This window comes from Micropterus salmoides, unplaced genomic scaffold (assembly GCF_014851395.1).
Source record: "Micropterus salmoides isolate LMB-PRFRI ecotype aquatic unplaced genomic scaffold, ASM1485139v1 Ms_hic_scaffold_13, whole genome shotgun sequence".
NCBI lineage: Eukaryota > Metazoa > Chordata > Actinopteri > Centrarchiformes > Centrarchidae > Micropterus > Micropterus salmoides.
Window position 1 is genome coordinate 9,458,610 of NW_024040374.1, and position 23,016 is coordinate 9,481,625.

Below are 23,016 nucleotides of genomic sequence, written 5' to 3' on the forward strand. Positions count from 1 at the left end.
ATAACTAAAGAAACAATTGTGTTTTTGTTGACCAGGATATTAAGTGTTTAGCTTTTCTCCCTTATTCAATCCTACTGGTACTTTTATTTCTCTTAATTTATCTCTATAGGACCAATAACCTAACAACAGCATTGCAAAGCCAGATACAGAACTTGCGTGACAGTATGAGTAAGATAACTGATGAGAGGAATAGGCTGAAAAAGGAAATGGAGAAGAAGAACCAGGAACTCCAGGAAAAGGCGCGAACTATCACTCAGGTCAAGAAGATTGGACGCCGCTACAAGACTCAGTATGATGAACTCAAGGTGGAACATGACAAGGTGAGAGCTCAGTAGCTGATAACCTCACTGTCTTTGTCTTTAATCTAAAGTTTGAAACAGAAAGTGTACAGTACCTTTCAATCCATCCACAAAGCTGCCACCTCTGTCATGCTGGTTTGAGCATGATTAATCATTTTCTGCATTTTCTCCAGATTGTAGCCGAGGCTGCAGCTGGGCCATCCCAAGAAGAGGAGGCTCGTCAAGCTTCCGTTCAGGAGCTGCAGAGCCTCAGAGATTCTCTGAGCCAGGCCGAAGCCAAGACCAGAGAGTTGGAAGGACAACTTGAGAGCATCAACAAGGTGCAACATCACTAGTCACATTTTAAGTGGTGCAGAATTGTCACCTTTTGGTGAAATTTGCCAATTTGAACCCTGAGTGAGATGGGGCAACATAGTCTGCCTGATTTTGTACCTCTGTGTCGAATCTACGCCATAGCCTATGCGTAGCCAGAAGAACTGTGTTTAGTTGGCTTGGTAGCATTGCATTTCCTCCTAGCCCCCAGGAAGTGCTCCGAGCTATGAAGCAAATGTTACTAGTGGCCAAAAGTATCGCCCTTTTGTCTTCCCCGGAGTTTGCACCCCTGCATTTTTAGCCAAAACCTTTTAACTGAACTGTCCACTTTGTAGTTAAAAATTGTGTACTTAGTTTATCAGAGAGTGAGGCTATTCTTGTCATACACTGTGATCAGTTTGCAAGATCACTGCAAAGATATTTTTGATTACGACAGTGTATATCAGAGGTCACTAATAGGCGGACCGCGGTCCGGATCCGGACCCAGCCGCCGTCCTCTCCGGACCGCCGACCTACAGCACATTTATTATTGAGACTTACTACCTCATGACGGAGCGTTTCTATTTTAACCCGCGCAGCTTTTCTAGCATTTACTGTACTGGTTTAGAGGACCAGGAAACTCACAGACCAATCGCATGTGCTCCAATCGTCTCATGTGACGCTGCTCAGCCAATCAAATCTGTGCATACCGATGCTTGCGAGTCGAGTCCGCGAGATTCACCAGAGACGTTTTGGAAACACACCCGAATTGAGGAGACGAAAGATAAAAGAGATTTCACATGACTTTTAATCAAGAATGTACAGATTTTTACATGTACATTCCTCCCACGGGCAGTTCAAAACCAGAATATCTCATAGATCTCCAATATGCTAGCTGGAGCTCACGTTTCTCACTGAACAACAGAAAGTAGGAAAGTGGTAGCTCTGTAAGAGGAAATGAAAGAGAAGAGGAGGCATTACAGCTGTTCATTTGTTATGATGTGTTGAGTGTTTATTATAAAATTGGTTAAGACAACACTTCATCACTTCAAGCTACACTTTTTATTACATTTTTTCAAAAAATTAGGCACTTTAGTTTACTTAAATTTAGAATTTATTATTTGAATAGTTATTATTTATTATCCCTCCAGTTTGATGTGAAAACTGACTGAAATATTATTTGATTTGACAGTCCGTTGTTGACTAAAAACATGTGTTGATACAACTATAGGTTATAGTACTGAATGATAACGCAAGTTCGTCGTTTTGATGTTCCGGACCTTTGCTTCAGGAAATTTTCTCTAACTAGACCTCTTTGAAATCTAATTGGATACCCCTGGTGTATATAGACAGTGCTCCATCAAATAAACTTGTCTTTTCTACATGCATTCATTAGTATCATGTCTTCCTGGACTGTGACAGGTGGTTACAGAGCGTGAGACTGAAGTGCATAATGCCCAGGAGCAATCCTCCAGGCTGCAGGCAGAGCTGACCAGGTTGAGGCAGGAGCTGCAGGATAAAGCTTCTCAGGAGGACACGCTGAGACAGCAGATGACTGAGAAGGAGGATAAGACCAGGAAGGCCATCGTTTATGCCAAGCAGAAGATCAGCCAGCTCATGGGTGAGAGGGTGGCCCTCAATATTACCACCTACGATAAATTCCTTGTTTCATACGTCCCTCTCTTCTGTTTCCCCTATTGTTGTGTTGCTTGTTCATTTTATTTGAATCTCAGACCTAAAATTATGTCCAGGCACTAAAGACCAGCTGCAGAAGGAAAATGAGGAGCTAAAGCAACAGCGTGAGGAGCTGGAAGTGCGAGTGAGCGCACTCAAGTCTCAATATGAGGGTCGCCTAAATCGACAGGAGAGAGAACTGAGAGATCTGCGTGGTCAACAGGAGAGACAAGAGCAGAGAGACGAGCCACCTGAGGCAGGACCCAGCAAGGTCAGAAAGCCTGCTTTAAAGTTTTCTCAAGTGTAACACGCAATTGATAATTTGCAGTGGCGGAGAACTAACTACCTTATTTTGAGCTATACAATATGCAGTGAGTTTAATTTACAGTTGCATAAATGTTTCTAGATTATTTCATTCGCATCCAATTGACCGAAGTTCCCATGATACATCCTGTCAGCTTTTAGTGCAGGTTACCAAAACGGATATAAAGCAAACTGATAACAAAAAACACCTACTGTAGCTATAACAGCTATTTACTCTGAACAAAGACTGGCGAATGCTGTAAACAGGAGGGAAAACAAACATGTCAAAACAAAGGTAGAACTTTTTTATTGGTTGTTGTTGTATTGGAAATCATCTGTAAATGCTAGTTTTGTTGGTAACAGCCCTTTTTAACTCTAAAATTACACCAACCAACATTTCAGGATTTGTTCTTAGAGGCTGAGAAGAGTTTGTTACTTCTACATCATCATATGTGACAACTGCTCCTCAATGGGCATGAATACATAATTGATCATAAGATCCGAGAATGGCAACTCTCTGTCTAGTGACATTGTTGCAAGTTTGGTAAAACTACAGCATCATGACTCTCAGCATCTTGTTGGTCTCCATCATGGCTTTGTCTGTCTGTCCTGAATTTCAGACCCAGGAACAGCAGAGGAGCACAGAACAGAGACAGATCAGTCTTAAGACAACCCCAGCTGCAGACAGGGGCAGGTATGATACGCAACACTAAAACTTCTTATCATTTATAAATGTGCAGCGCAACACCAGTACAACATTTCATAGTTTTTCCTACAGTTTTAGGATGCTCTTTAGTACACTTGCTTTGACTTCAAATCTTTCTTATGTTAAATGTACATCAATAGAGTTATTATTCACATCCTGGTCTTTGTCTCTGTAAGTGCCAGCACATCTGAGCCTCCAACTGCGAACATTAAGCCAACACCTGTAGTGGCTACAGCCAGCAAGCAGCCTGTCAATCCAGGGAACAAACCCACTCCAAGAGCAAGCATCAGGCCTATGATCACCCCAGCTACTGTACCCACCCCAACACCCACGGCTACTGTCATGCCCACCACACAGGTGGAGACCCAGGAAGGTAAGTCTAACTGCAAAGCTTCCGATAGAAGCTTCAAATGTAGGAATTCAGCCAAAGGAGTATTGCCCCTAAAAATATGTTATTCTAGTAAAGGTTTCTTTCGTTTGGCACTTAAATCCTTTGAAAATCCTCTGCAGCAATGCAGTCTAGTGAAGGCCCACCTGTGGAGCATGTGACTGTCTATGGCAGCGCCAGCGGCTCTGTGCGCTCCGCCAGCCCCAACGTGCAGACCACTTTAGCTAGCCCCATGCTGACTGTGCAGCAGACCCAGACTCAGGCCACAGCATTTGTCCAACCAACTCAGCAACAGAGCGTGACCCATGCAGAGCCTACAAATCAGGAGCCACCGCCTGTGGTCATTGAGGCAACACCTAGCTCGCAGGTGGAATGGCCTTCAACATCTTCCACCTCCTCTGTGTTTGGAACTGGTGAGAGAACTTTTTAAAATTAAGAAAAATTATAGCTTTATATTGAATAGATAAGAAATTAGTATTGGAAGTATTAGTGTTGTATTTTGGAAGGGTATTGGGACAGGAGATGTGCATTGTAAAGAGATACAGCAGACGTACGTGTATTTTAGTCTTTTCAATATTTTCTTGCTTTTATCTTGTATTGTTTTTGTAATATTGTCTTTTGGGTATTATTGTCTTTACACTTGTTAAAGCACTTTGTAACTTGTTTTTGAAAATTGCTCTACAAATAAAGATTATTATAATATTAGGTACATATGCATATTATAATCTCATAATACTAGATTTAACGACCTCATTTTGGAAAGGAAAAAATCTGTGGTTGTTGGTGTTTGTACAGATGCTCATTTTTGAGTTGTCTCATTCACGTTGGGAAAGAAATAGTCAAGTCCATTTTGTATACTTGCTGCTACAGATTAAGTACAGAGGAGTGCTAGTCCACCTCAATGGGACAGCTAGGTACATCGAGTTTCTGTTTTATTTATTATTTACTTATTTTACCTTCAGTATCAGTGAGATGCCCATGACTTGTGTCTAGTTTCAGCAACACCAGGAACCTCCTCCATGTCCAAGAGGCCTCGTGAGGAGGAGGAGAGCACCACCATGGTCACTGACACAGAGGCCACCCAGGAGGATACCTCCAGGGCTCCTATACCTAAGAAGTTGCGCATCATCCAGAGAGTGGGTCCAGAGGTGAGGAAGGGCGTTACATAGAAATCTTAATATGTATTTTCATTGTTTTTAGTGATCTGAAAACTGGTACAGTTGTGTTGTGGGAGTCATGTTGGTGATGTGTGTTCTCCTCAGGAGGAGGTGCTGGTGGAGGACAGTTCTGAGGCTGAGGGGGTGGTACCAACAGACAGTCAAGATGGTGAAGCAAGCCAGGTTGGCCAATCACCTAATATAAACAATGAATGGCACTCAATATTTCTCAATATTACCTTTGCTTTTCCTGTTAACCACATTGTTTCCTAATGCAAAGGGGAGTTTTTTTACATGTGCTTCTCATTGGCCATTGCAAAAAAACTGAACATTCTTTTTGTGCTGGAAAAGTTATGGCCCACTGCATGTTTTGTACCATCAAGGAACTGTCATATAGCTATTAACTTACCATTAAATCCGGTCTCTATGGAAACGATGTACAGGTAAATACAGTGTAAAAGCCAGGGTTAGTTAAAGGAGGATTAATGTGATATTTACTTGTTAACTTATCGCACCTTTTTTATGGAAATCTTAGGGTTTTTTGGGGGGGGGGTTTTAAAGCGTAAATTAGTTCATTGCATGTTGTTCATTCTATCTGTTGTTTCGGTATGCAGACAGAGGAGTTTCCAGCCCTGGAAGAAGGAGGTGAGGGTGCAGCCTCCCAGTCTGTCACGATGGACCACGAGGTTACCCTGACCCAGAGTGACACCCCTGACCAGGTGGAGCAGGAAGTAATCATCATAGTAACAGACTCTGAGAGTGAGGATGACCAGGATGAGGAGGATGAAGAGGAAGATGAGCAGGTAGAGTTTCTGTTGAGCATTTTGAACGGCAGTGTGTAAAGCGGAATTAGTCAGGTCGCAGAATTTGTCTTTTAAAAATGTCTTTGTTTCCTGCCACTAGGACTACGATGAGGAGGAGGAAGAGGAAGATGAGGAGGAGGATGAGGATGAGGAGGAAGACGATGGAGAGATGGGAGAGGAAGGAGAGGACAGTAATGAGGGGAGCGGAGACGGCAACGAGGCTTACGAAGGAGATGACACAGAGGTTCGATTACTTATGATGCATAATGTACTCCACAGTTACACTAAGTTTGACCTTTTTAATACATCCTCACCCACACAGCTTTCCCATCAAGTACGCCATGTTAACCCTTCCCACGCTTTCAGTCAGAGATTTAAGTAACCTTTCCAGCTCTCACACTCAGTTTTTCCACACTGTCTCGTTTCACTGTCACTTGCACTTTACCCGTGTCGTAACTTTGTGTGTGTGTGTTGACTTCAGTTTTTTACCTTTTTACTCTAGTCTTGTTTGCACATGTTCAGAGGGATGAGTCAGTGTCTGAAAAGGGACAGTAAACTCTTTTTCACTTGTAATCTGCATGTGTGAAAGTTGTTTGAAGTGGGGAAATCATAAACCACTGTCCAGTGTTTTTAAATGGATTCATGTTGAAGGCAGTTGTTAGAAGAAAAAGGACTCTACCAGCTGGAACGATGACCGAAGTTTATTACCAAGCAATTGAATATAAACTGCAGGCATAATCTCTGCCTCTGTCGGCAGCAGATGACCAGTTTTGTAACAATTTGACTCTTCCTTGAATCTTCAAATCCTGGGTGGAAAAAAATACAATACAAATCAGAGATTGTGATCTCTGAAAAATGAAATACATATTTATTCAACTGTGAAGCAGTTAACACAGAAATTCTTCAGACATATTACTCAAAATACTGGATTAGTCAAATTTTAAACTTTTAGATTTAAATCTAACAAATATGTGTTGTGTGTTTCCCAAAAACAGAAACAAGAAAAAAGACTGCACTTCAAAGGTCAAAACAGCAACAGAATCACCTAATGTGTCTATGTTTAATTGGGAAATTGTATTTATTGTCAGTGGGCTGACAAACCTGGTGATGCGTTGCATGTAGCCTTCATCAGACCATGTATGACAGCAGTGTGTCTTGTTAAAGGACATAACATGTAATGTTTCATCGTGGTAACATTATTTAGTGGCCTTATTTTGTACTTTTTGTACCCATGGTGGTTTCATTATTAAATAGTTTTTCTGTTTTCTTGTTTTTTTTCAGCAGTCAGGTTAGAAAATGTATTTCCAATATTGAAAGAAAGTAGAAGAGTATTTTAAATACAAATGAAATAACTGTCTTTGTGAGTCACAGGTAATAATTCCCAATGCCAGATTTGTTTGCTGGCTTTTATTTTGGCAGCATTACAGACCCTAATGACCCTAAAATTAGTAAAAAATAAAATATAAAAGAGGGATAATATATAATAAACGGCTTTAATATTGCATGTGACATGTAATTAAACAATCAAACAAAGCATTATGATGATTTTGTGTGATTTGAAATTGTGTGTATACCTTTATAAAGTTTGCCTAATGTCTGTGTGGGTTCTTTTGATGGTCCTCAACATTTAAGCTATATATATATATATATATATATATATATTAATATTAAATATTAAATAAATAAATATAAGTGTGACTGTTTTTATACAAGTTTTGGCCTTTTCTGAAGGGCATCTTTGTTCCATACAGGAAGGAAATTAATCATCATCTGTATGTGGTGTTCTGCCAGAATGTCCTGGCATCTGTAGTGGGAACCATCCCATAACCCGCTTCCTCTGATTCTACCCAGCTCCGGTGTTTCTAAATTCTCATCTTCACATTTCCTCTTTTTCTCTCTTGTCTTTTTTATTTGCCCTTGTTTAACTTTCTTAAAATTCTACTTGTGGCTTTCCTGTTCTCTTACCACCCATTTTCTTTATTTCCTTTGTTCTTTCCTTTCTCAGGGAGCTGATGTAACAGACCCAGGCACAGAGACAGAGGAGAGTTTAGGGGCGTCTGACTCCACCCAGAGGCCAGCAGATTCCCAGACACCCAACTGTAAGATCCAGGAAAGCCTGTCAAACGCACATACATAGACCCACCTCAGACTCACCGCATGCGCTCACAAACTGTCCCGCCATACAATTAGTTATCTGACACTTTACGATGACTGAGAAAGATGTAATATGTTGTTGTCTGTCTGAAGGGAAGAGTTGAAGCCAAAATAAAGGTCATGTCCAACGAGGGCACATAAAGGTTGCTTTACTTTGGAGTTGTGGCCCTATATAGCTGGTGTCTTAAATGCAAAACTCATAATTAGTACATCAGACTGTTGGGGTGGCCCTTGATGAGAAAAACAGACAATTCTGGTTCCATTAGGGAACCATCCAAATTTTCAAAAAAACAAACAAACCTGTAATTACTCACGACAAAACAGTACAGTAGAGAACAACGTGACGTCAATGAAAGATTTCTCTACAGACCAGCAATGTGTAGGCAGTTACAGCGCCTACTACAAAACACTATTTGACAAAACAGCTGTAGCAGCTGTTCCGTAAGTTGTTGAACAAGCATAGTCTTCTCAAATATGACTTTCTCCCATTTTTGATAACTTTTGCATATATATTCAAGCATATAAATTAAATTAAGAGTGGATTGGTTATTTCTGGTTATTTTGCTCACAGTTCTTAGCTCTGATGCAGTATATTTATTTCTAATAATATGGACCTGATATTTCCACTGTTTTAGTCGAGGGCAGTACAATGGAGGCCTTCTCTACAGAACAACCTATCACAAGCTCTGGTACAAGGATGCCCCAGTCGCCACGGAGACCAGCACATCAGCTGCCCCCTCGCCTGAACATCCACCCTGCCCCGACATCAGAACTGGGGCCACCTGCTCAGGTTCAGGTATGAAGAGAAGTCTGCCCTGAGTATAAATTTAAAGAAATGTACTTTTCACTGTAATCTTTTAATGTCTGTGTTACGCACAAGTACTGCTAATCAGTTTTGCAAAATGTAACTTCACAGCGTATTCCTGTTCGTCGAGTCCCTCAGCTCACTTCCGGGGTGTCGGGCAGCGCTGTAAGTTTGAAAACATCCGAGAATTTATAGTTATTACATTATTCATACATGTTTGTATGAAACATTTACTCCTGTGTTTCTGTGTGTGCGCACATGTTTGTATCAAACACATTCTGACATCTCTACCTCTGCAGCAGCCCTTCTTTGAAGATGATGACAGGATGGTTCCCAGCACTCCCACTCTAGTGGTGCCACACCGCTCCGATGTTTTTGATCAGGCCATCCAGTAAGTCCAACGCACACAGGATGTCAGAATACCTCGGAAACACAGTACATGAGAACCTAAAATATATTACTTCATTGTCTTAATGCACTGGATGATTGGATGTGGGTTTTTTTTTTTTGTTGTTGTTTTTTTTTCAGTTCGACCCAAGTGGCTGGTGTGCCTCGCTTCAGGTTTGGTCTTTCAGAGGACGTGCCACCGACTAGCTCCTCCTCGCATTCTGACCTAGGACAGCTCGAGTCACAAGGAGGTACTCGAACACATGTTGAGAGATAGTTTATGTAAAATAGCATTAAACACCAACCATTAACTGCAACAGAAAGATGACTTTAGTTATTTTTTACTGAATGTGAAAGCTTTTTTTTCTTTTTCTTGTCTTCAGGTCTTGGAATATATGAAAGCCCCTTGTTCCTAGCAACTCATGAAGAAGAGTCTGGTGGACGCAGCGTTCCCACTACACCGTTGCAAGTTGCAGCACCAGGTATCTGTCTCTTTTGTCAGTCTGATTTGAATGTAACTTTTTTGTTTATCTGTAGACCCACCTTATTCACCAACATATTCAACACAGTTTACAGTTTCTGAAAATAGTCAGTTAGCTGGGTGGAAATTTTCAGATTTAGGATTGCTATCAGCTGCTTCCACAACATCAGTAAGTGTATCTTTTGCTTTTATGTTCTTCTCTTCCAGTAACTGTATTCTCAGAGGTGGCTCAGTCTGACACCACTGAACACGCCTCCCAGTCGGTTCCCATGGTGAGCACGTCCACACCAGGTCCGGTTGTGCCAGGAGCAGCCAGCACAGGGGAGGAGAGAGACGATGTCTTCCTGGAGCCAGACACTGATAGGTGAGGCTCGCTCCTTTCTGCTGTCTGTCTTATCTTTTGATGTGTCATTTTGGAATTCAGACCTCTGGCTCTGAAGGCAGCCAAGCTTTTCCCTGCCTTTTAACTGTGGCATTCATTATTTTACATTACATTTACTCATTTGGCAGACGCTTTTATCCAAAGCGACTTACATTTGAGGAACAACATACAAGCATCAACAGAGCATCAACTACAGATCTACAACGGACAATACATACTAGTAAGAGCAGCAATAAATCCTAGTAAGAGCTCGCAGTACATATCACATCAATGGGGTAGATACCTAGGGAAGGAAGTAAGAGTTAACAAAAAGTGCAATCAATACAGGAAGTGCATGTTAGAGTTTAGGAGTTAGAGGTGTTATAAGAGGAAGTGTTCTCGGAAGAGATGAGTTTTCAAGAGCTTCTTGAAGTTAGAGAGGGACGCCCCTGCTCTGATGGCGTGTGGTAGCTCGTTCCACCATCGTGGTGTCACAGATGAGAACAGCCGGGACTGGGATTGCTTTGTGTGAAGGGATGGCAGAGCCAGGCAGTGTTCGTTGGAGGAGCGTAGCGGCCGAGAAGGAACGTAAGTTTGTATTATGGAGTTTAGGTAGATGGGTGCAGACCCAGTAGTCACTCTGTATGCAAGCATTAATGACTTGAATTTGATTCTGGAGGCCACGGGGAGCCAGTGGAGGTCACAGAGTAATGGAGTGACATGAGTCCTTTTGGGCTGATCAAAAACCAGACGTGCTGCTGCGTTCTGAACCATTTGTAATGGTTTCACCGCACAAGCTGGGAGACCTGCTAGGAGGGCATTGCATTAGTCAATGCTTGAGAGAACCATGGCCTGTACCAGAAGCTGGGGGGCGTACTGAGTGAGGTAGGGCCTGATTTTCCTTATGTTGTATAGAGAAAAGTGGCATGACCAAGAGACAGCAGCAACATGGTCTGTAAAGGACAGCTGGTCATCAATCATGACACCCAAGTTTCTCACCACCTTGCTGCCATGCGCACACTTCAAGCCTCATATGAAATGTGACCCTTTCTTTATTTACTGAAAGATCTCTTGCTCTCTCCTCTGATAATGCCTATAGCTGAATCAAATATAAACCTCTACTGAAGTTTGCAAGTTTACAGAAAGTGCATCTTATGGATTTTGATGTTTAGATGATTTTAAGACTACATGACTTGATTAGATCCCATGCATGTTGTGTGTTGGTCAATTTATACCAGGTCCAGTGCAGAAGTGTCAATGGATCCAGTGGTCTCACAGGGAGACATGGAGGAGCCGAGCCAGCCATCTGACAAGGCCAGCCTCCCTTCCACCAGCCAGGAGCCTTCCTCCAGCTCTGCAGGTACATATTAGCCACATGACCAACCCCTGTTGTCAATAACTATTTTAACATTTAATTTCTCTCCTATGTATCTTTAATAAGTTTACAGTTCTGATTGCTGTGTTATGTTTTTTTTTTTTTTCTAGATACAAGCAGTGCTCCACCTAAACCCTCTCGACCTGGACCCAGCAGACAGCTGCAGCGCTGGCCTGAACACCGCGGTGGCCGCATGAAGAGAGGAGGTAACATATGAAAAGATGATAATGATAATGTAGCTCAGTACTGTGAAACTCTTTCAGACCAACAGAAGTTTAGTGCTTATTTAGCCCATGGCTCATTTTCAGATGAATAAAACTAGGTGGTAGAGCTGAGCAAATTAAGAAAAACAAAATCATAAAAAGCATTAAAATTTGATTGAAATTATGTATCTCCAACAGCATTACCACAAATGGATTATAAAATTGTGCTCATGGTATGATGTTGTGAATGAAAACAAGAGTAGTCATCTGTACTTCGATATAGAAAATATTAATCAGTCTGTTCAAAACACCCAATAAGCTAAAAGTGATGCTGTTTCACATAGTGTTTGTATTTTCACATTAAAATCAGTAGCATGTGGGCTTCTTGTTTGCCCACGAGTTTAAACCACAAAGTCCACTGTTCCATGTCCTTCCACATGTCTCACCTCATTTTCTGCCATATTTGTACTGTCTAAAAGTCTGAAATTCATAAACAAATATGTAAAAAAAATCAGCCAGTTGGTTTATCTTTGAGTTATGCAATGTGTGATTCCAATAAATAGCAAGTTTCCACACATTGTTTTAAACAATACTGCCATATTATTGTAAATCATATATATACATATATAAAATTTCCAGTTTAGTGTTTCAGACTTATGAATAAAAAGTTTAATGATGAAATATGAAATTCTTTCTCTTTAATAATATTGGATGGATGGATGGCACGGCACATTATTGTTGTGCAACATGTTTTTTAGCAGCTATACCTGTGAGTGTATATATGCTCAAATGTCACTCCAGACCCAATGCAATATGACTGGTGAATATGACCAACAGTCATGATGTGCACACAAATCCTTGTTTCAATTTAATTACAAGTCATAGCGTTAAATATGTGTTTGTTTTATTATATTTCAGTTTAATGATTAGAAGAATAACAGCAAATACAGAATCATTCTTTTAAATTTCATACAGATTTCATAATTTCACTGTACAGAATTTGACATCATTAAAGCTTGTTTAAAAAAAACAGCACATTTATATCTCAACAGGTCAGGGATTTCCTCCTCGGGGTGTACATGGGAGGCGATTTGCGAGATGAAGCACTAATGAGAAAACTGGTCGGTGACTGGAGAACTTGCCGTTCCCATCAGAAACACATAAGACATTTTCTAGTGTTCAGATTCTGTTATTCAGCCTTGATAATGTTCACTTGTTCTGAACCCTGTTGTTTTTTGTTTTGCTTTAGTTTTTTAATGTGCTTGTAAAGTACCTTTTTGTAATCAGTCCATGCTGAAGCAGTGAGTTTTATGATGAATGTAATAAACTTTGAAACACCACTTTATATTCTCAGACTTTCTTTGTGCATTTAAATAAGTCGCTGCTCTGAGGTGAAGCGTTGGTTGCAGGAGCAGCAATCACAGGACGTTCACTATCCATCCTCACGTTGTAGGATTTGGCTGCAAAAGAAAGGGAATGGTTTGTTGATGAGGTCATACAGCATTTTAATTTATGCATTTAGGATGTACTTTTCATCGATGTACATGCCAGTTTCCATTTTAGTGAACATGAATTTGGCATTTGGAGTCTCATGCATCTTTAAAACTGTCTTGACTTCAGAGTTTTCAGAACATTTACTTGGACAGCTTTTAGCTACAGCAGGAGATTCATTATAAGAGCTGTAATTTTTCTTCATTGACATAAATGACTAGACAGTAAACCTCTCGTGATGTGACACATTTACTGTAAGCTTCAAACTGAGACTGGAACTACGGTATTCTTTAAATCATTACAACGGAATATTTTACTGTGATTACTCCATAACAACCTTGAGCCGTAGGTGACTCAATGAACTTTAACGGCTGCCTAATCCGCCACCCAACCCTGACACACCCAGACGCACATGGTCCTTGTTGGGCATTTCAGACATGATGTGAGCGAGGGTAACAAAAGTCATGCTTCAGACAGACAAGTGAGGGAGGTGTTGTTCTTTTAAAAATGAGCAATTAAATATTTGTATTATGAACAGAAGTGAAGGAAAAGGCCATTAACTAATAAATAACAATTCCTGCTTAAGGACCTTTAACTCTGAGTTCAGCTCTGTAAATGTAGAGGCTTCCATTGCATGCAGTGTTTTTCAACCAGCGTGTGTGGGGAGCTAATCCAAAAAAAGGCAATGAGTTTCTTTCTTGATTTTATAAATTTGGTTAGAAATTATATTGTAGTTTCCAACAAATCCTTAGTACTGGAATGATTTACTCTTTGAATAATACTCCATAAATCTGCCTAAAAGTGACTACAGCACTGGTATAAACTCTTGACTTACATCTGGAGAAGACGACGTATTTGTATGCCTCTGGTTCTCTTTTGTTAGGGATGGATACAGCAGCTGTGATGGTGGAGGGGAAACCTTCCCAAGACGTCCGAATGTTGACAGTTGGCCCTAGAGAAGACACTGGAAACCAAACATTGGAGTGTAAAATTTATATAGTTAATCTTTTCTTCAGTTGACATGTGTCAACACCATTTTACTTTTTGACTATTTTGTGTTTAACCTCACTGCCCTTCAACAGTTGCAGTCCCATAAATCAAACACTGGCAATTTATTTCCACTTTCCAATTATTTACAAGATGGACCTTGCTGCACCTCTCACCCCTGCAAAAGCATGACTCACTTTTTCTACAACTACATGTGTTGTAACTCAAAGCATGTTTTCATGGGTTGCGTTAAAATGCTCAGCAAAGACCCAGTACACTCATGTTTAGATTTATACAGGACTGCACAAATGAGAAAAATAAGATGCAATCTGTGTCATTGTTACCTGCTTGTCGAACCATTCTGTTGCGGCCTGTGTAATTGGCGTACTGGGGTTTCCTGGAACATGTTGGGCTGGTGCCAAACTGGTATGAATATTTCTGGACCTGTCCACCTGGAGGAAATTTATTCATTCAGAACAATAGCTTGATATATTTATTAATTAATGAAAATAATAAAAACATTTTGTTGTACACCGAAAGCAAGATGTACAATAACACAAAAGAAACTCAGACAGTAGTTCATCACCTCTCTTGAAGAAGTAAACTGATTCTCTCCTCCTCTGGTACTGAGGCACGGACAGGGCAGCTGTAATGTGGCCCCGAAGCCCATCAAAGCCTGTTTCAATGACCTTTGGATAGTTGGGGTCCAAAACATCATTTTCAAATCTCCAGTACTGGGCTCCCTGCAAAGATCACAAACCGAACCGTTAAACCTCATGCAGCTAAAAGATTTTTGTACAGCCCTTTACAAATGTGGATAATTGGTAAAGAGGATATATAGAAAGAGTTTTGATTGTGTTTTTAGCAGCAAAAATGCCTCGAGTGCAAAGGGTCACATCCAGGATATTCCTGGTTTGAATGAGATGAGTAAGTTTACCTTGAAAATGTATGTTTTTCCCTGGCAGTTGCAACGGGTAAACACAGTGTCAATGGGTGAAGGGACGCCCCACACCTGTGTGATGCCACGGGCCTGACCAGGCGCCCTGTTTCTGTCCAGAAACCAAAAGTAGTGCCCTGAAAAAAAAGCCACTGCTGTGTAAGGGTGGTCCACCTGAATACAACAGCACTCTTGTTGCAGTGGAGGAAGAAGTACTCGGGTCCTTTAGTCAATTAAAAGTACCATTACAACGTCAAAATACTTCATTACAAGTAAATGTCCTGCGTTCAAATTGTAAAATTACAGAATTATTATCAGCAAAATGTACTGAAAGACATTTTGCAAACAAATGCCCCCTGTGACTGATGGTATTATTATTTGACATCATTAGATTGTTAATACTGTTTTTTTTAAGGTGGTGTAGTATTTTAAAAATTTATCAGATTTATTTTTTCCATCTGAAATCTTAATTTCAAAATTAACTAGAAACGTAGTTTAGTAGATGTTTGAAGCAGTATAATAAAACATGTACCTCAAAAAAATTAAGTGGATTTCTTGAGTAAATATACTTAGTTACTTTCCACCACTGATCTCTTGTATGTTAATTAGGTGGTAGTAGGCTTCATAGATCCATAATGACTGAGGCTGAAAGTACTCCTCAGCTGCCTGGTTGGCACTAACCTCTGAAAACCACCATTGTGCCGTTCCTCAGCGTAGTGACTGCACTGACCGGCCGCCCACTACACAGATTTGTATCGTTGTTTTCATCTGTGGAAAAAAGACAAATTTGTGAGGAAACCATCTGTTTGGATAAACAAACAATAATATGAAGAAAACATGCGATCACAGACTCTGTTAAATGTATTGTTGATGTCCAAGAGCTGTAAAGACTTCTTCTGCCTTCCATTCTTAAGTATCTGACCTTTATTTCCAGTTTCAAAGAAAAATTCATTTACATTGTGAGAAAACAGACACCTCTGTCACTTAATATAGTGTAGCTATGCTTTGAAAGTGGCTCTGTTGACCCAGAGGCATAATGAAAAAACAACCAAGCTCATAAAGCAGGCTGCGTGCAGTTATAAATATTTACTAGAAACTAGAGGACTCCATTTTTCTAATAGTGTTACTCGTGTAAAACAAATTAGAATTTTGCAGAGCTTGCAGGAAAGAAATTTTAATACTCATACTGACGTTTCCCCTCTCACAGTAACAGGACTCATCTTTGAGGTGATAGATATTGTATTGAGAATCTAATGATAAGAACAGTTCTTACCTCCTTGGTAGTTTCTAGGATCATCTATGATGAGAGTTTGTGCAGTGTCCAGAGGCTTAGTCCCAGGTTTGGAGCTGGGTTTAGCTGGGTTTGGCTTGTATGGGTCAGGTTTGACCTGTGGTTTTGTGGTGGCTTCAGATGGTGTGGGTTTGGTTGGGTCTGGAGTGACATTTAGAGGATCAGCAGTGGTAACTCCTGGTGTAACGTCATCTGCAATGCCATCCTGTACTGCTTCTGTGGATGAGGGAATGTGTGTCGTCAGGACATCAAGCTCTGACAGGTTCCCAGACCCCTCTGGGGTAACTCTGGAAGGATCTGTTGTGACATCCTCTGCATTGTTCTGAGTATCATCTGGTTCAGGGTTTGAAGTCGTTGCCTCTGGGATGGGTGTCAGGTCTGGCATTGATGAGGCAGGGAGAGTGGTGACCAGAGAGTTTTCCAGGACTGTGGAGGAGACCTGTGTGGGTCCTGTGGACACTGAAGCCACAGGTGGGTAGGGGACTATGGTGGACGGTAGGGTTGTAACCTCTGGTTTATCAGTGGAGGCTCCAGTCGGCTCAGTATTCTGTGCCTTAGGAAAAATGTCATCCTCAGGCTGTATTTCTGCCTGCCCTACCGTCTCAAGCTCTGGGGTGTTGGCTGTAGGAGAAGCCTCTGTTTGGGGTACTGAGGTTGTAATAGGCTGGCTGGAGACAAAATAAGCTGCTGTTGTGGCCTGAGGGAGAGTTGTTCCTGGGTCAGGTGAGCTGGTTGTTGCATCTAGAGGAGGGCAAGCATGATTAGGAACTCTTACATTTGAATCAAATTTACTCAACTCTAGCAAAAAGCATGTTTATACATTTTCAAATGAAAATGGCAGCATGTACAGATAGGTGGCAAAGTAAAGGAAAAACCATCCTCCTTTGAAAAATATTTATTTTCCACACAAACATGGAGAATAACTTCGAACTGAATTATTTGAACTTGTCATAAAACATCAGTATACAGTGTAAGTATTGATTGCACAAACCAATGCAAGTATAAGACATTAGCCACTAGATGGGAAAGTCTTGGCAGAGGGCTAGTGATAAACTCAAATTTTTAAAATTACTTTTTAAATGTACTTTGGAGGCTTGCTCTCCTTTTACAGCTTTGAAGCTATTCTGGTGGCTGGTGCTATGACAACATCTTGCTTGGGCCCTTTATGTTGTTCTTCCTTTAATTTGCCCCCCATGTATTTGTTTCTGCCAGGTAATACCTGGATCTCACACACCTTTGCTCTTGGTGGAGGGGCTGTCATCTGTCTGTGTCAGTTCATTATGTGAGAGAGTCATCTGTGTCAGAGAGACGACTGTAAATGTCTTTGTACTGAACTCCATAGTTTCTGGATCGTGGGTGGGTTCAGTAGAAATTCGATCCAGAAGGTCAGCTGTAGATGATCCATATCCGCTGGTGCTCTCTGGGATTGGACTTGCCTCTGGGTCCTCCACTTTGTTGTTGGAAAAAAAGAATGTGACAAGTGAGAAAAGGTGTGCACCTGCATGACACACTCATGAAACTTTACTGGGGGGAAGACACTCAGCTAGATTTACTGTCCATGCACATCATTGCTCACCATCAACATCTTGCGGATATGATGTTGGACTGACCATTGGAATTAAATGGTCATCTGTGGACATGTAAGCAAAATCAAAAAGTATGCTGTAAATGCTCATAATTGGCACACATTTTTTAATCAATATCATCTATTATTCCTGCATTTGTTGCATTTACAACATGTCTTCCTCCTGAGAGAGAAGTTGACATTTATGCAAAAGTATCTCCACCCACAAAAACTATTCTAAGCCAGCTATTGAATTAAAACCTCCAAGAAAATGTTCTTTTATAATTTCTTGGCTTCATTTTGTGCTTTCCTCTCTTGTGACTGAGCCTGTGCCCGTAACCCTCCTACACACTCATAACAACACTGCTTCCTTGTGTTTCTCGGTGAGGCTTGTGCTATTGGCTTGTTCTGGTGAGACTTGGCCCCAAAAGCAAACCACAGCAAGAGAGCCAGTGTGTGGCAGTCTACCGTAAATATCTTCCTGCCATCTTTCTGACATATGCCTGATTAAATCTATTGAGTTCAGATCATAATTATCATTTAAGTAATCTAAAACTAAAGAGTTTCTGTCATTGGAATCAAGTAGCAACACGAAGTTTCATATAGCTTCCTTGAGTAGTAGTAGTAAAAAGCATAGTCACCTGCATTGTTTCCCTTGCTGAAAGTAGAATCCTGCTCTGTTGCTTCATTCAAAGTCAGCTCTATGGAAATATTCATGAACAATGGTTAGAGAGTTAACCCTGCAAATCCATTTTGCCATAAATCCTACATCACTTAAAATGTAGGAAAAAATCAACCTTTTTTCCAAGTCAAAAATACCTTTGGGCTTGTTATCATTTACATTATTGCATGAAATTGTCTTCACTGGTGCTGGTGCACTGGCTGCTCCATTGATTTCTTCTGTGGTAATTACCAAGACAGAAATATATTGTCAAATTTAACCCAATGCCTTGGTGCAGATTACTGCATGCATTGCATGCTACTCCACATGCTGGTGGACATGCAAGATCGCCATGTCAGAATAATCTTGATTCTTTGCACTTCACCTTTCATGCACATCTGTCAATCTCAAATTGCCATTATTACAGTTGTTGCATGACAGTGCATTTTGTGTCAGTGAATTTGCTAGCCATATGTCAAATGACCATCAAATATTGACTGCAAATATCATGGTGATTTAACTGTGAAACTGTGAAGGAAATCTGTAAACATGCAGAAAATAACACACACACACACAAACATGCTGAATTTGTTTGACAAGGCTTACCTTCTGCATCACAGTGGCTCTTGTAATCTGGACAGCACTGCTTGTACTTCATGCAATCGGAGTCGCAGCTACACAGCCGGCCTCTTTTGAAGTTTTCTCCGCACCGCCCTTTACATGAGTTTTCTGTTGCACACAAACACAGCAGGCTTCAGCACAACAAAGAGACAATATGACTACACTGTGCTGATTATATTAGACTAACATAATGATTTAGTTATTCAAATGGAACATCCATGCAGTATATGAAATGTTGTAAAAATCTGTGCAAACCAAATCAGTAATAAAGGATTTCATCAGTGACACAGAATGTTGTTATCAGTCTCTGTAGGTTGAGATCAACAGAGTAAATGTTTCTGGTACTTCTAGTTATGTGGTTGTAAATATATCAGGAGTGAAAAGTCTCACCTGTGGTGCATTGAGATTCAAAGTCTTTGCAGCACTCTCCATGAGACAGGCAGCTATAATCACACTGGCACATGAAACCCCTGTAGTACTCAGAACCACATCGCTCTTTGCAGCTTGCTGTTTATGGGAAAGAGCAAATGGAAAGAAATGTCAGAGAGCAACATGTTGTACGAAAAATAAGATTTTTGCATTTTACTTCTAGATTTTTTCTCCAACAACATAGTCTACTTGAGGACATAGTCTGTAGATAATACAACGGTGCCAGAGGTTTCACCCTCAGGAAAATAATTATTAACAGAGTAAACGTGAATGAGTACAGCCAGAAAACACGAGACATTTCAGAAAAAAACTACATTCATGTTTCTGGAATACTGAAGAATATATGTCCATTATTTGTATTTCATAGAGAAACATTTGTCACACAAATTATACTCACTCTGAGCAGCACTAAATGTCAAGGCACAAGCCAGCAAAATAACAGCATAAAGTAAAGTGGAAGACATCCTTCTGTAAATCTGAAAATAAGCAGGAGACACACTAAGAGTAAATACACCTGATTTCCCTTGTGTCAGGAGAGAGTTCATGTCTGAAAATCCTGAGAGATAGAAGAGTAAAGAAAAAAGTGACCTACTTTGTTGGCGCTTCTGTCAGAGTCCTGCTGAAGGTTTGAATCGACTGCTTTTAAAAGGCTGAGAGACCAGCTGACTTCCAGTTAATTGACAGATTTAGTTTGATGATCTCACAGGCTTTAAGGGAGGATCCCCCTGTCCAGCCAGACCACTGGTCTAGACATCATGATTCCCCACAAACAGCTGGAAGCAAGTCAACAAACATCTGTGCTAGACAGACGGATGACTTCACACACACTTCTGAAAATGAAAAAAGTGGTTGTGACTTGCTATTCAGTCACAAATGGGTGAACTAGCTACCTTCACATCATCACAGATTTGGCTTGACAAATCAATACCATATGGACTGTCAAATAACTCAGTCAGGTAATTTCATTAACTTCAGAAGTCAGCAGGGTATTTTATTGTGCAGTCTTTAAAAGATTAAGGGTGTTCTAACTCAGGTGGTTGGCTAAACACTAGCTAGTTTCACCAGTGACTAACCTGATTTTAAAGCACAAGCAGGCTAAAGTAAAAGCACACATTAACAGCAAGGTCTAAGTAGTCAGTGGAAAGAATCAGCACTGTCAGTATTCTATTATTATATTCTTGGATCATTGTTATTGATGCATGAGCATGAAAGCAGTATTTTGTGTACCTAATTTATATGGAACTAATTTTATACTGCTTTATATACTTTTGGGCAGGTTAATCAATAACAATGTATGATGTTGTTTGTTGTTTTATAAACTGATCATATGTTATAATGCATAATATGTACTCATATTCAAGTAAAGAACAAGTAGTACTTTAAAGTAGATTAGATAAGTACAGTACGTTAAATGCACTTAATTATTTTTCACTGCCAGGATGTAATGAAGGACAAACTTTTAACCATAGCAATATTTTATGTTTCTCTCATCTATCAACAAATATTTTCTGTCATGGTATATAGTCAATGTTGGCTTTCCGCAGTAACCTTTCAGTACAGTGGCAACCTCTGTGATAACCCTGTTTGTTCCTGAATGTATTCAGCACTACAGCAATTACAGTCATTGTAGTGTGTATTGTGTTATAGGCCTGTAATATTAAGATGGAAGGTAGCTACAAATGGATGTGATGTTTATCAAATGCAACAGGATTTCTTTTCCTAGTCATTAGCATGTTAGGTGTTCAAGGATGAAAACAACTGGATGTTAGTCTTTAGAGGTGCAACTGTAATGTGACTCCTTAAAAAAAGCTATTTGTACATGCATCAGTTTGGATATGTTTACAGGATGTGACCAGTTCGCCTAAAGATACACCTTCTCTTGTCTTATTTTAACATGTTTTAAAGGTCTGAAAAGGGGAATATTTTCCATTAAAATCGGCAGAATGGTAAAAATGGATCATAATTATGATATGTTTATCCTGCTTTTGTTTATGTTCACAATACATTTAAGACCGTTGCAGCGTTACAGTGTATGCAGCATAGTCATATCCATATATCTCTATAATCAGCAGACTGATTATTGTGTTGATGTGTTTTATGATTTAGGGCTGGTCTGCACTGTAGGTATTTTGTGGTTGGAAGTACTGATGGACCAGTTCATGCCTATGGTATTTTCCCATCATGTCATGGTCCAATTAGAGGTAAAGCGCTCATTAGTGTACTTGTGTCAAGGCAATCATGATAACAGGATCTGGTTGAAATGACTAGGCCTACCAAACAGTCAGACAAACACAGACACTAAGGGGAATGTCCACACAACAACTGCCCCACCATAGCACTATGAAAAGAGGAAGTGTCAAGCCCCTGACATCTTAATTTGAAAAGCACTGACCCAGAGGCAACTCCTGCTATGCTGAGAAATTGAAAGTAGAATGAGTGCGCCCCCTTGTGTTAACAAGGTTGGCTGAGTTTCCTTACTTCATGGTTTGAAATCTAAAAGCTCAAGAAAAAAGAGTTTCTGCACATGGTCTCATTGCAAAACTTTGAACTGTTAAGTTTGTGGTCCTAATTTAATTTAGGCAATTAAAAGTTTTGCACCGTGGAAGCTGTCTTGTCTTACTAGACTATTGCCTCTTTAGTCTGCTGCACCTATTAGGCCATTATGTGTGTGCAGAAACTGCTCTCCAGTTCAGACAATTTTGAAAGTGAACCTGCTGGGATGCTCCCCAGAGGATGACATGACAGGCATAAGATTAGAGAAAGCAGCTTGTCGTCCATCTGGATGGGGAGTGAATGAATGACTGACATTATGTTCCCTAATTACAACGACCTAAATGCTCCAGTGGTGCAACTCCCAGGCATAATGTGTGTAAAAATAAACTTTAACTGTAGTCATGCATCTTCTTTTTGTAGCTTTATTTTCCAGTCTGAGAAATCAGGTGCTCGGGTAAGATCATTCAAGTTAAAACAATATGTACTTGCCACTTTCTCTCTTATCATATTTTAGTCATTTCTTCATTCTTAATTCTCAAATCCACTCTAATGTTCAGTCTTTTCCTACATTAATTGTATATGATATCATTTATAATTAATCTTGATTATGTGGTAAATAATTGTTTCTTTTTTAAATGTTATTATTATTGTTTATTTTGTTGTTTTTTTTTATTCTTAATTTAAGGAAAGGTCTAATGACTAACAGCTTGATTTTTCCTGTCAAATCTGTTATCTTGTTATGTTGATATAAGTATACAAGAAATACAACATTACTCATCATCGTGGGTGTTAAATTTCATTTTTATGGAATTCCTATTTTATTAAAAAGGGTGGTGCTGTGACTTCCTCTCCATGTTGATGGTTCACACACATGAGCAGCAGTGTCCCTGTTCACCTCCCCTGCAGGCCAACAAGCCCACAGACAGGCAGACACCTGACACAGAGGGACAGCCAGCAGAAGGCATTTATGTCACTGAGATGAGGCACAAAGCACTTATTATCACAGATGGATGTCGTTCACACTGGATCTCCTGGGGAGATGAGAGGACCGCTGAGGGGAGAGTCCCCTTCTTTTTCTGGATCCAAAACTATGTTTGTGCTTTGTGAGCAGCGAAGAGCCATCTTCTGTCTTGGCAGCTTTAATCAGCCAACCTG

General features: G+C 40.3%; 2 protein-coding genes across 7 annotated transcripts in view; one reads left to right on the plus strand and one right to left on the minus strand.

The window, feature by feature from the left end:
• tprb (translocated promoter region b, nuclear basket protein) overlaps window positions 1–12,727 on the plus strand; it is a 25,096-nt gene extending 12,369 nt beyond the window's left edge. The window contains exons 31-51 of one of the 3 annotated variants that reach the window (XM_038715375.1): window positions 110–320; window positions 473–619; window positions 2,013–2,211; window positions 2,342–2,535; window positions 3,188–3,261; window positions 3,450–3,646; window positions 3,784–4,074; window positions 4,655–4,809; window positions 4,924–5,001; window positions 5,433–5,621; window positions 5,722–5,865; window positions 7,627–7,720; window positions 8,411–8,571; window positions 8,692–8,745; window positions 8,880–8,971; window positions 9,109–9,218; window positions 9,351–9,449; window positions 9,656–9,812; window positions 11,048–11,169; window positions 11,295–11,390; window positions 12,440–12,727. In XM_038715375.1, the coding sequence (XP_038571303.1) occupies window positions 110–320; window positions 473–619; window positions 2,013–2,211; window positions 2,342–2,535; window positions 3,188–3,261; window positions 3,450–3,646; window positions 3,784–4,074; window positions 4,655–4,809; window positions 4,924–5,001; window positions 5,433–5,621; window positions 5,722–5,865; window positions 7,627–7,720; window positions 8,411–8,571; window positions 8,692–8,745; window positions 8,880–8,971; window positions 9,109–9,218; window positions 9,351–9,449; window positions 9,656–9,812; window positions 11,048–11,169; window positions 11,295–11,390; window positions 12,440–12,489 (2,914 nt within the window). In that variant the 3' untranslated portion in view covers window positions 12,490–12,727. Of the gene's footprint in view, window positions 1–109; window positions 321–472; window positions 620–2,012; window positions 2,212–2,341; window positions 2,536–3,187; window positions 3,262–3,449; window positions 3,647–3,783; window positions 4,075–4,654; window positions 4,810–4,923; window positions 5,002–5,432; window positions 5,622–5,721; window positions 5,866–6,616; window positions 7,219–7,626; window positions 7,721–8,410; window positions 8,572–8,691; window positions 8,746–8,879; window positions 8,972–9,108; window positions 9,219–9,350; window positions 9,450–9,655; window positions 9,813–11,047; window positions 11,170–11,294; window positions 11,391–12,439 lie in introns of those variants that run through there. The other 2 variants (XM_038715376.1, XM_038715377.1) reach the window with 2 other exon arrangements.
• prg4b (proteoglycan 4b) lies at window positions 12,270–20,136 on the minus strand. 4 transcript variants are annotated; one of them, XM_038715383.1, is made up of 15 exons: window positions 19,961–20,134; window positions 19,766–19,844; window positions 19,330–19,446; window positions 18,925–19,047; window positions 18,477–18,557; window positions 18,299–18,358; window positions 17,670–17,723; window positions 17,328–17,543; window positions 16,076–16,834; window positions 15,484–15,570; window positions 14,803–14,939; window positions 14,452–14,608; window positions 14,210–14,317; window positions 13,714–13,842; window positions 12,270–12,847 (listed from the first exon to the last, which is right to left on the minus strand). In XM_038715383.1, the coding sequence occupies exons 2-15, from the start codon at window positions 19,830–19,832 to the stop codon at window positions 12,738–12,740; spliced, it is 2,205 nt and encodes a 734-aa protein (XP_038571311.1). In that variant the 5' UTR covers window positions 19,833–19,844; window positions 19,961–20,134; the 3' UTR covers window positions 12,270–12,737. The 4 variants fall into 4 exon arrangements, with proteins under 4 accessions (XP_038571311.1, XP_038571312.1, XP_038571313.1 ...); XM_038715384.1 differs by lacking the exon at window positions 17,670–17,723 and having other exon boundaries at window positions 19,961–20,136; XM_038715385.1 differs by lacking the exon at window positions 18,477–18,557 and having other exon boundaries at window positions 19,961–20,124.
• Window positions 20,137–23,016: the final 2,880 nt, after the last annotated feature.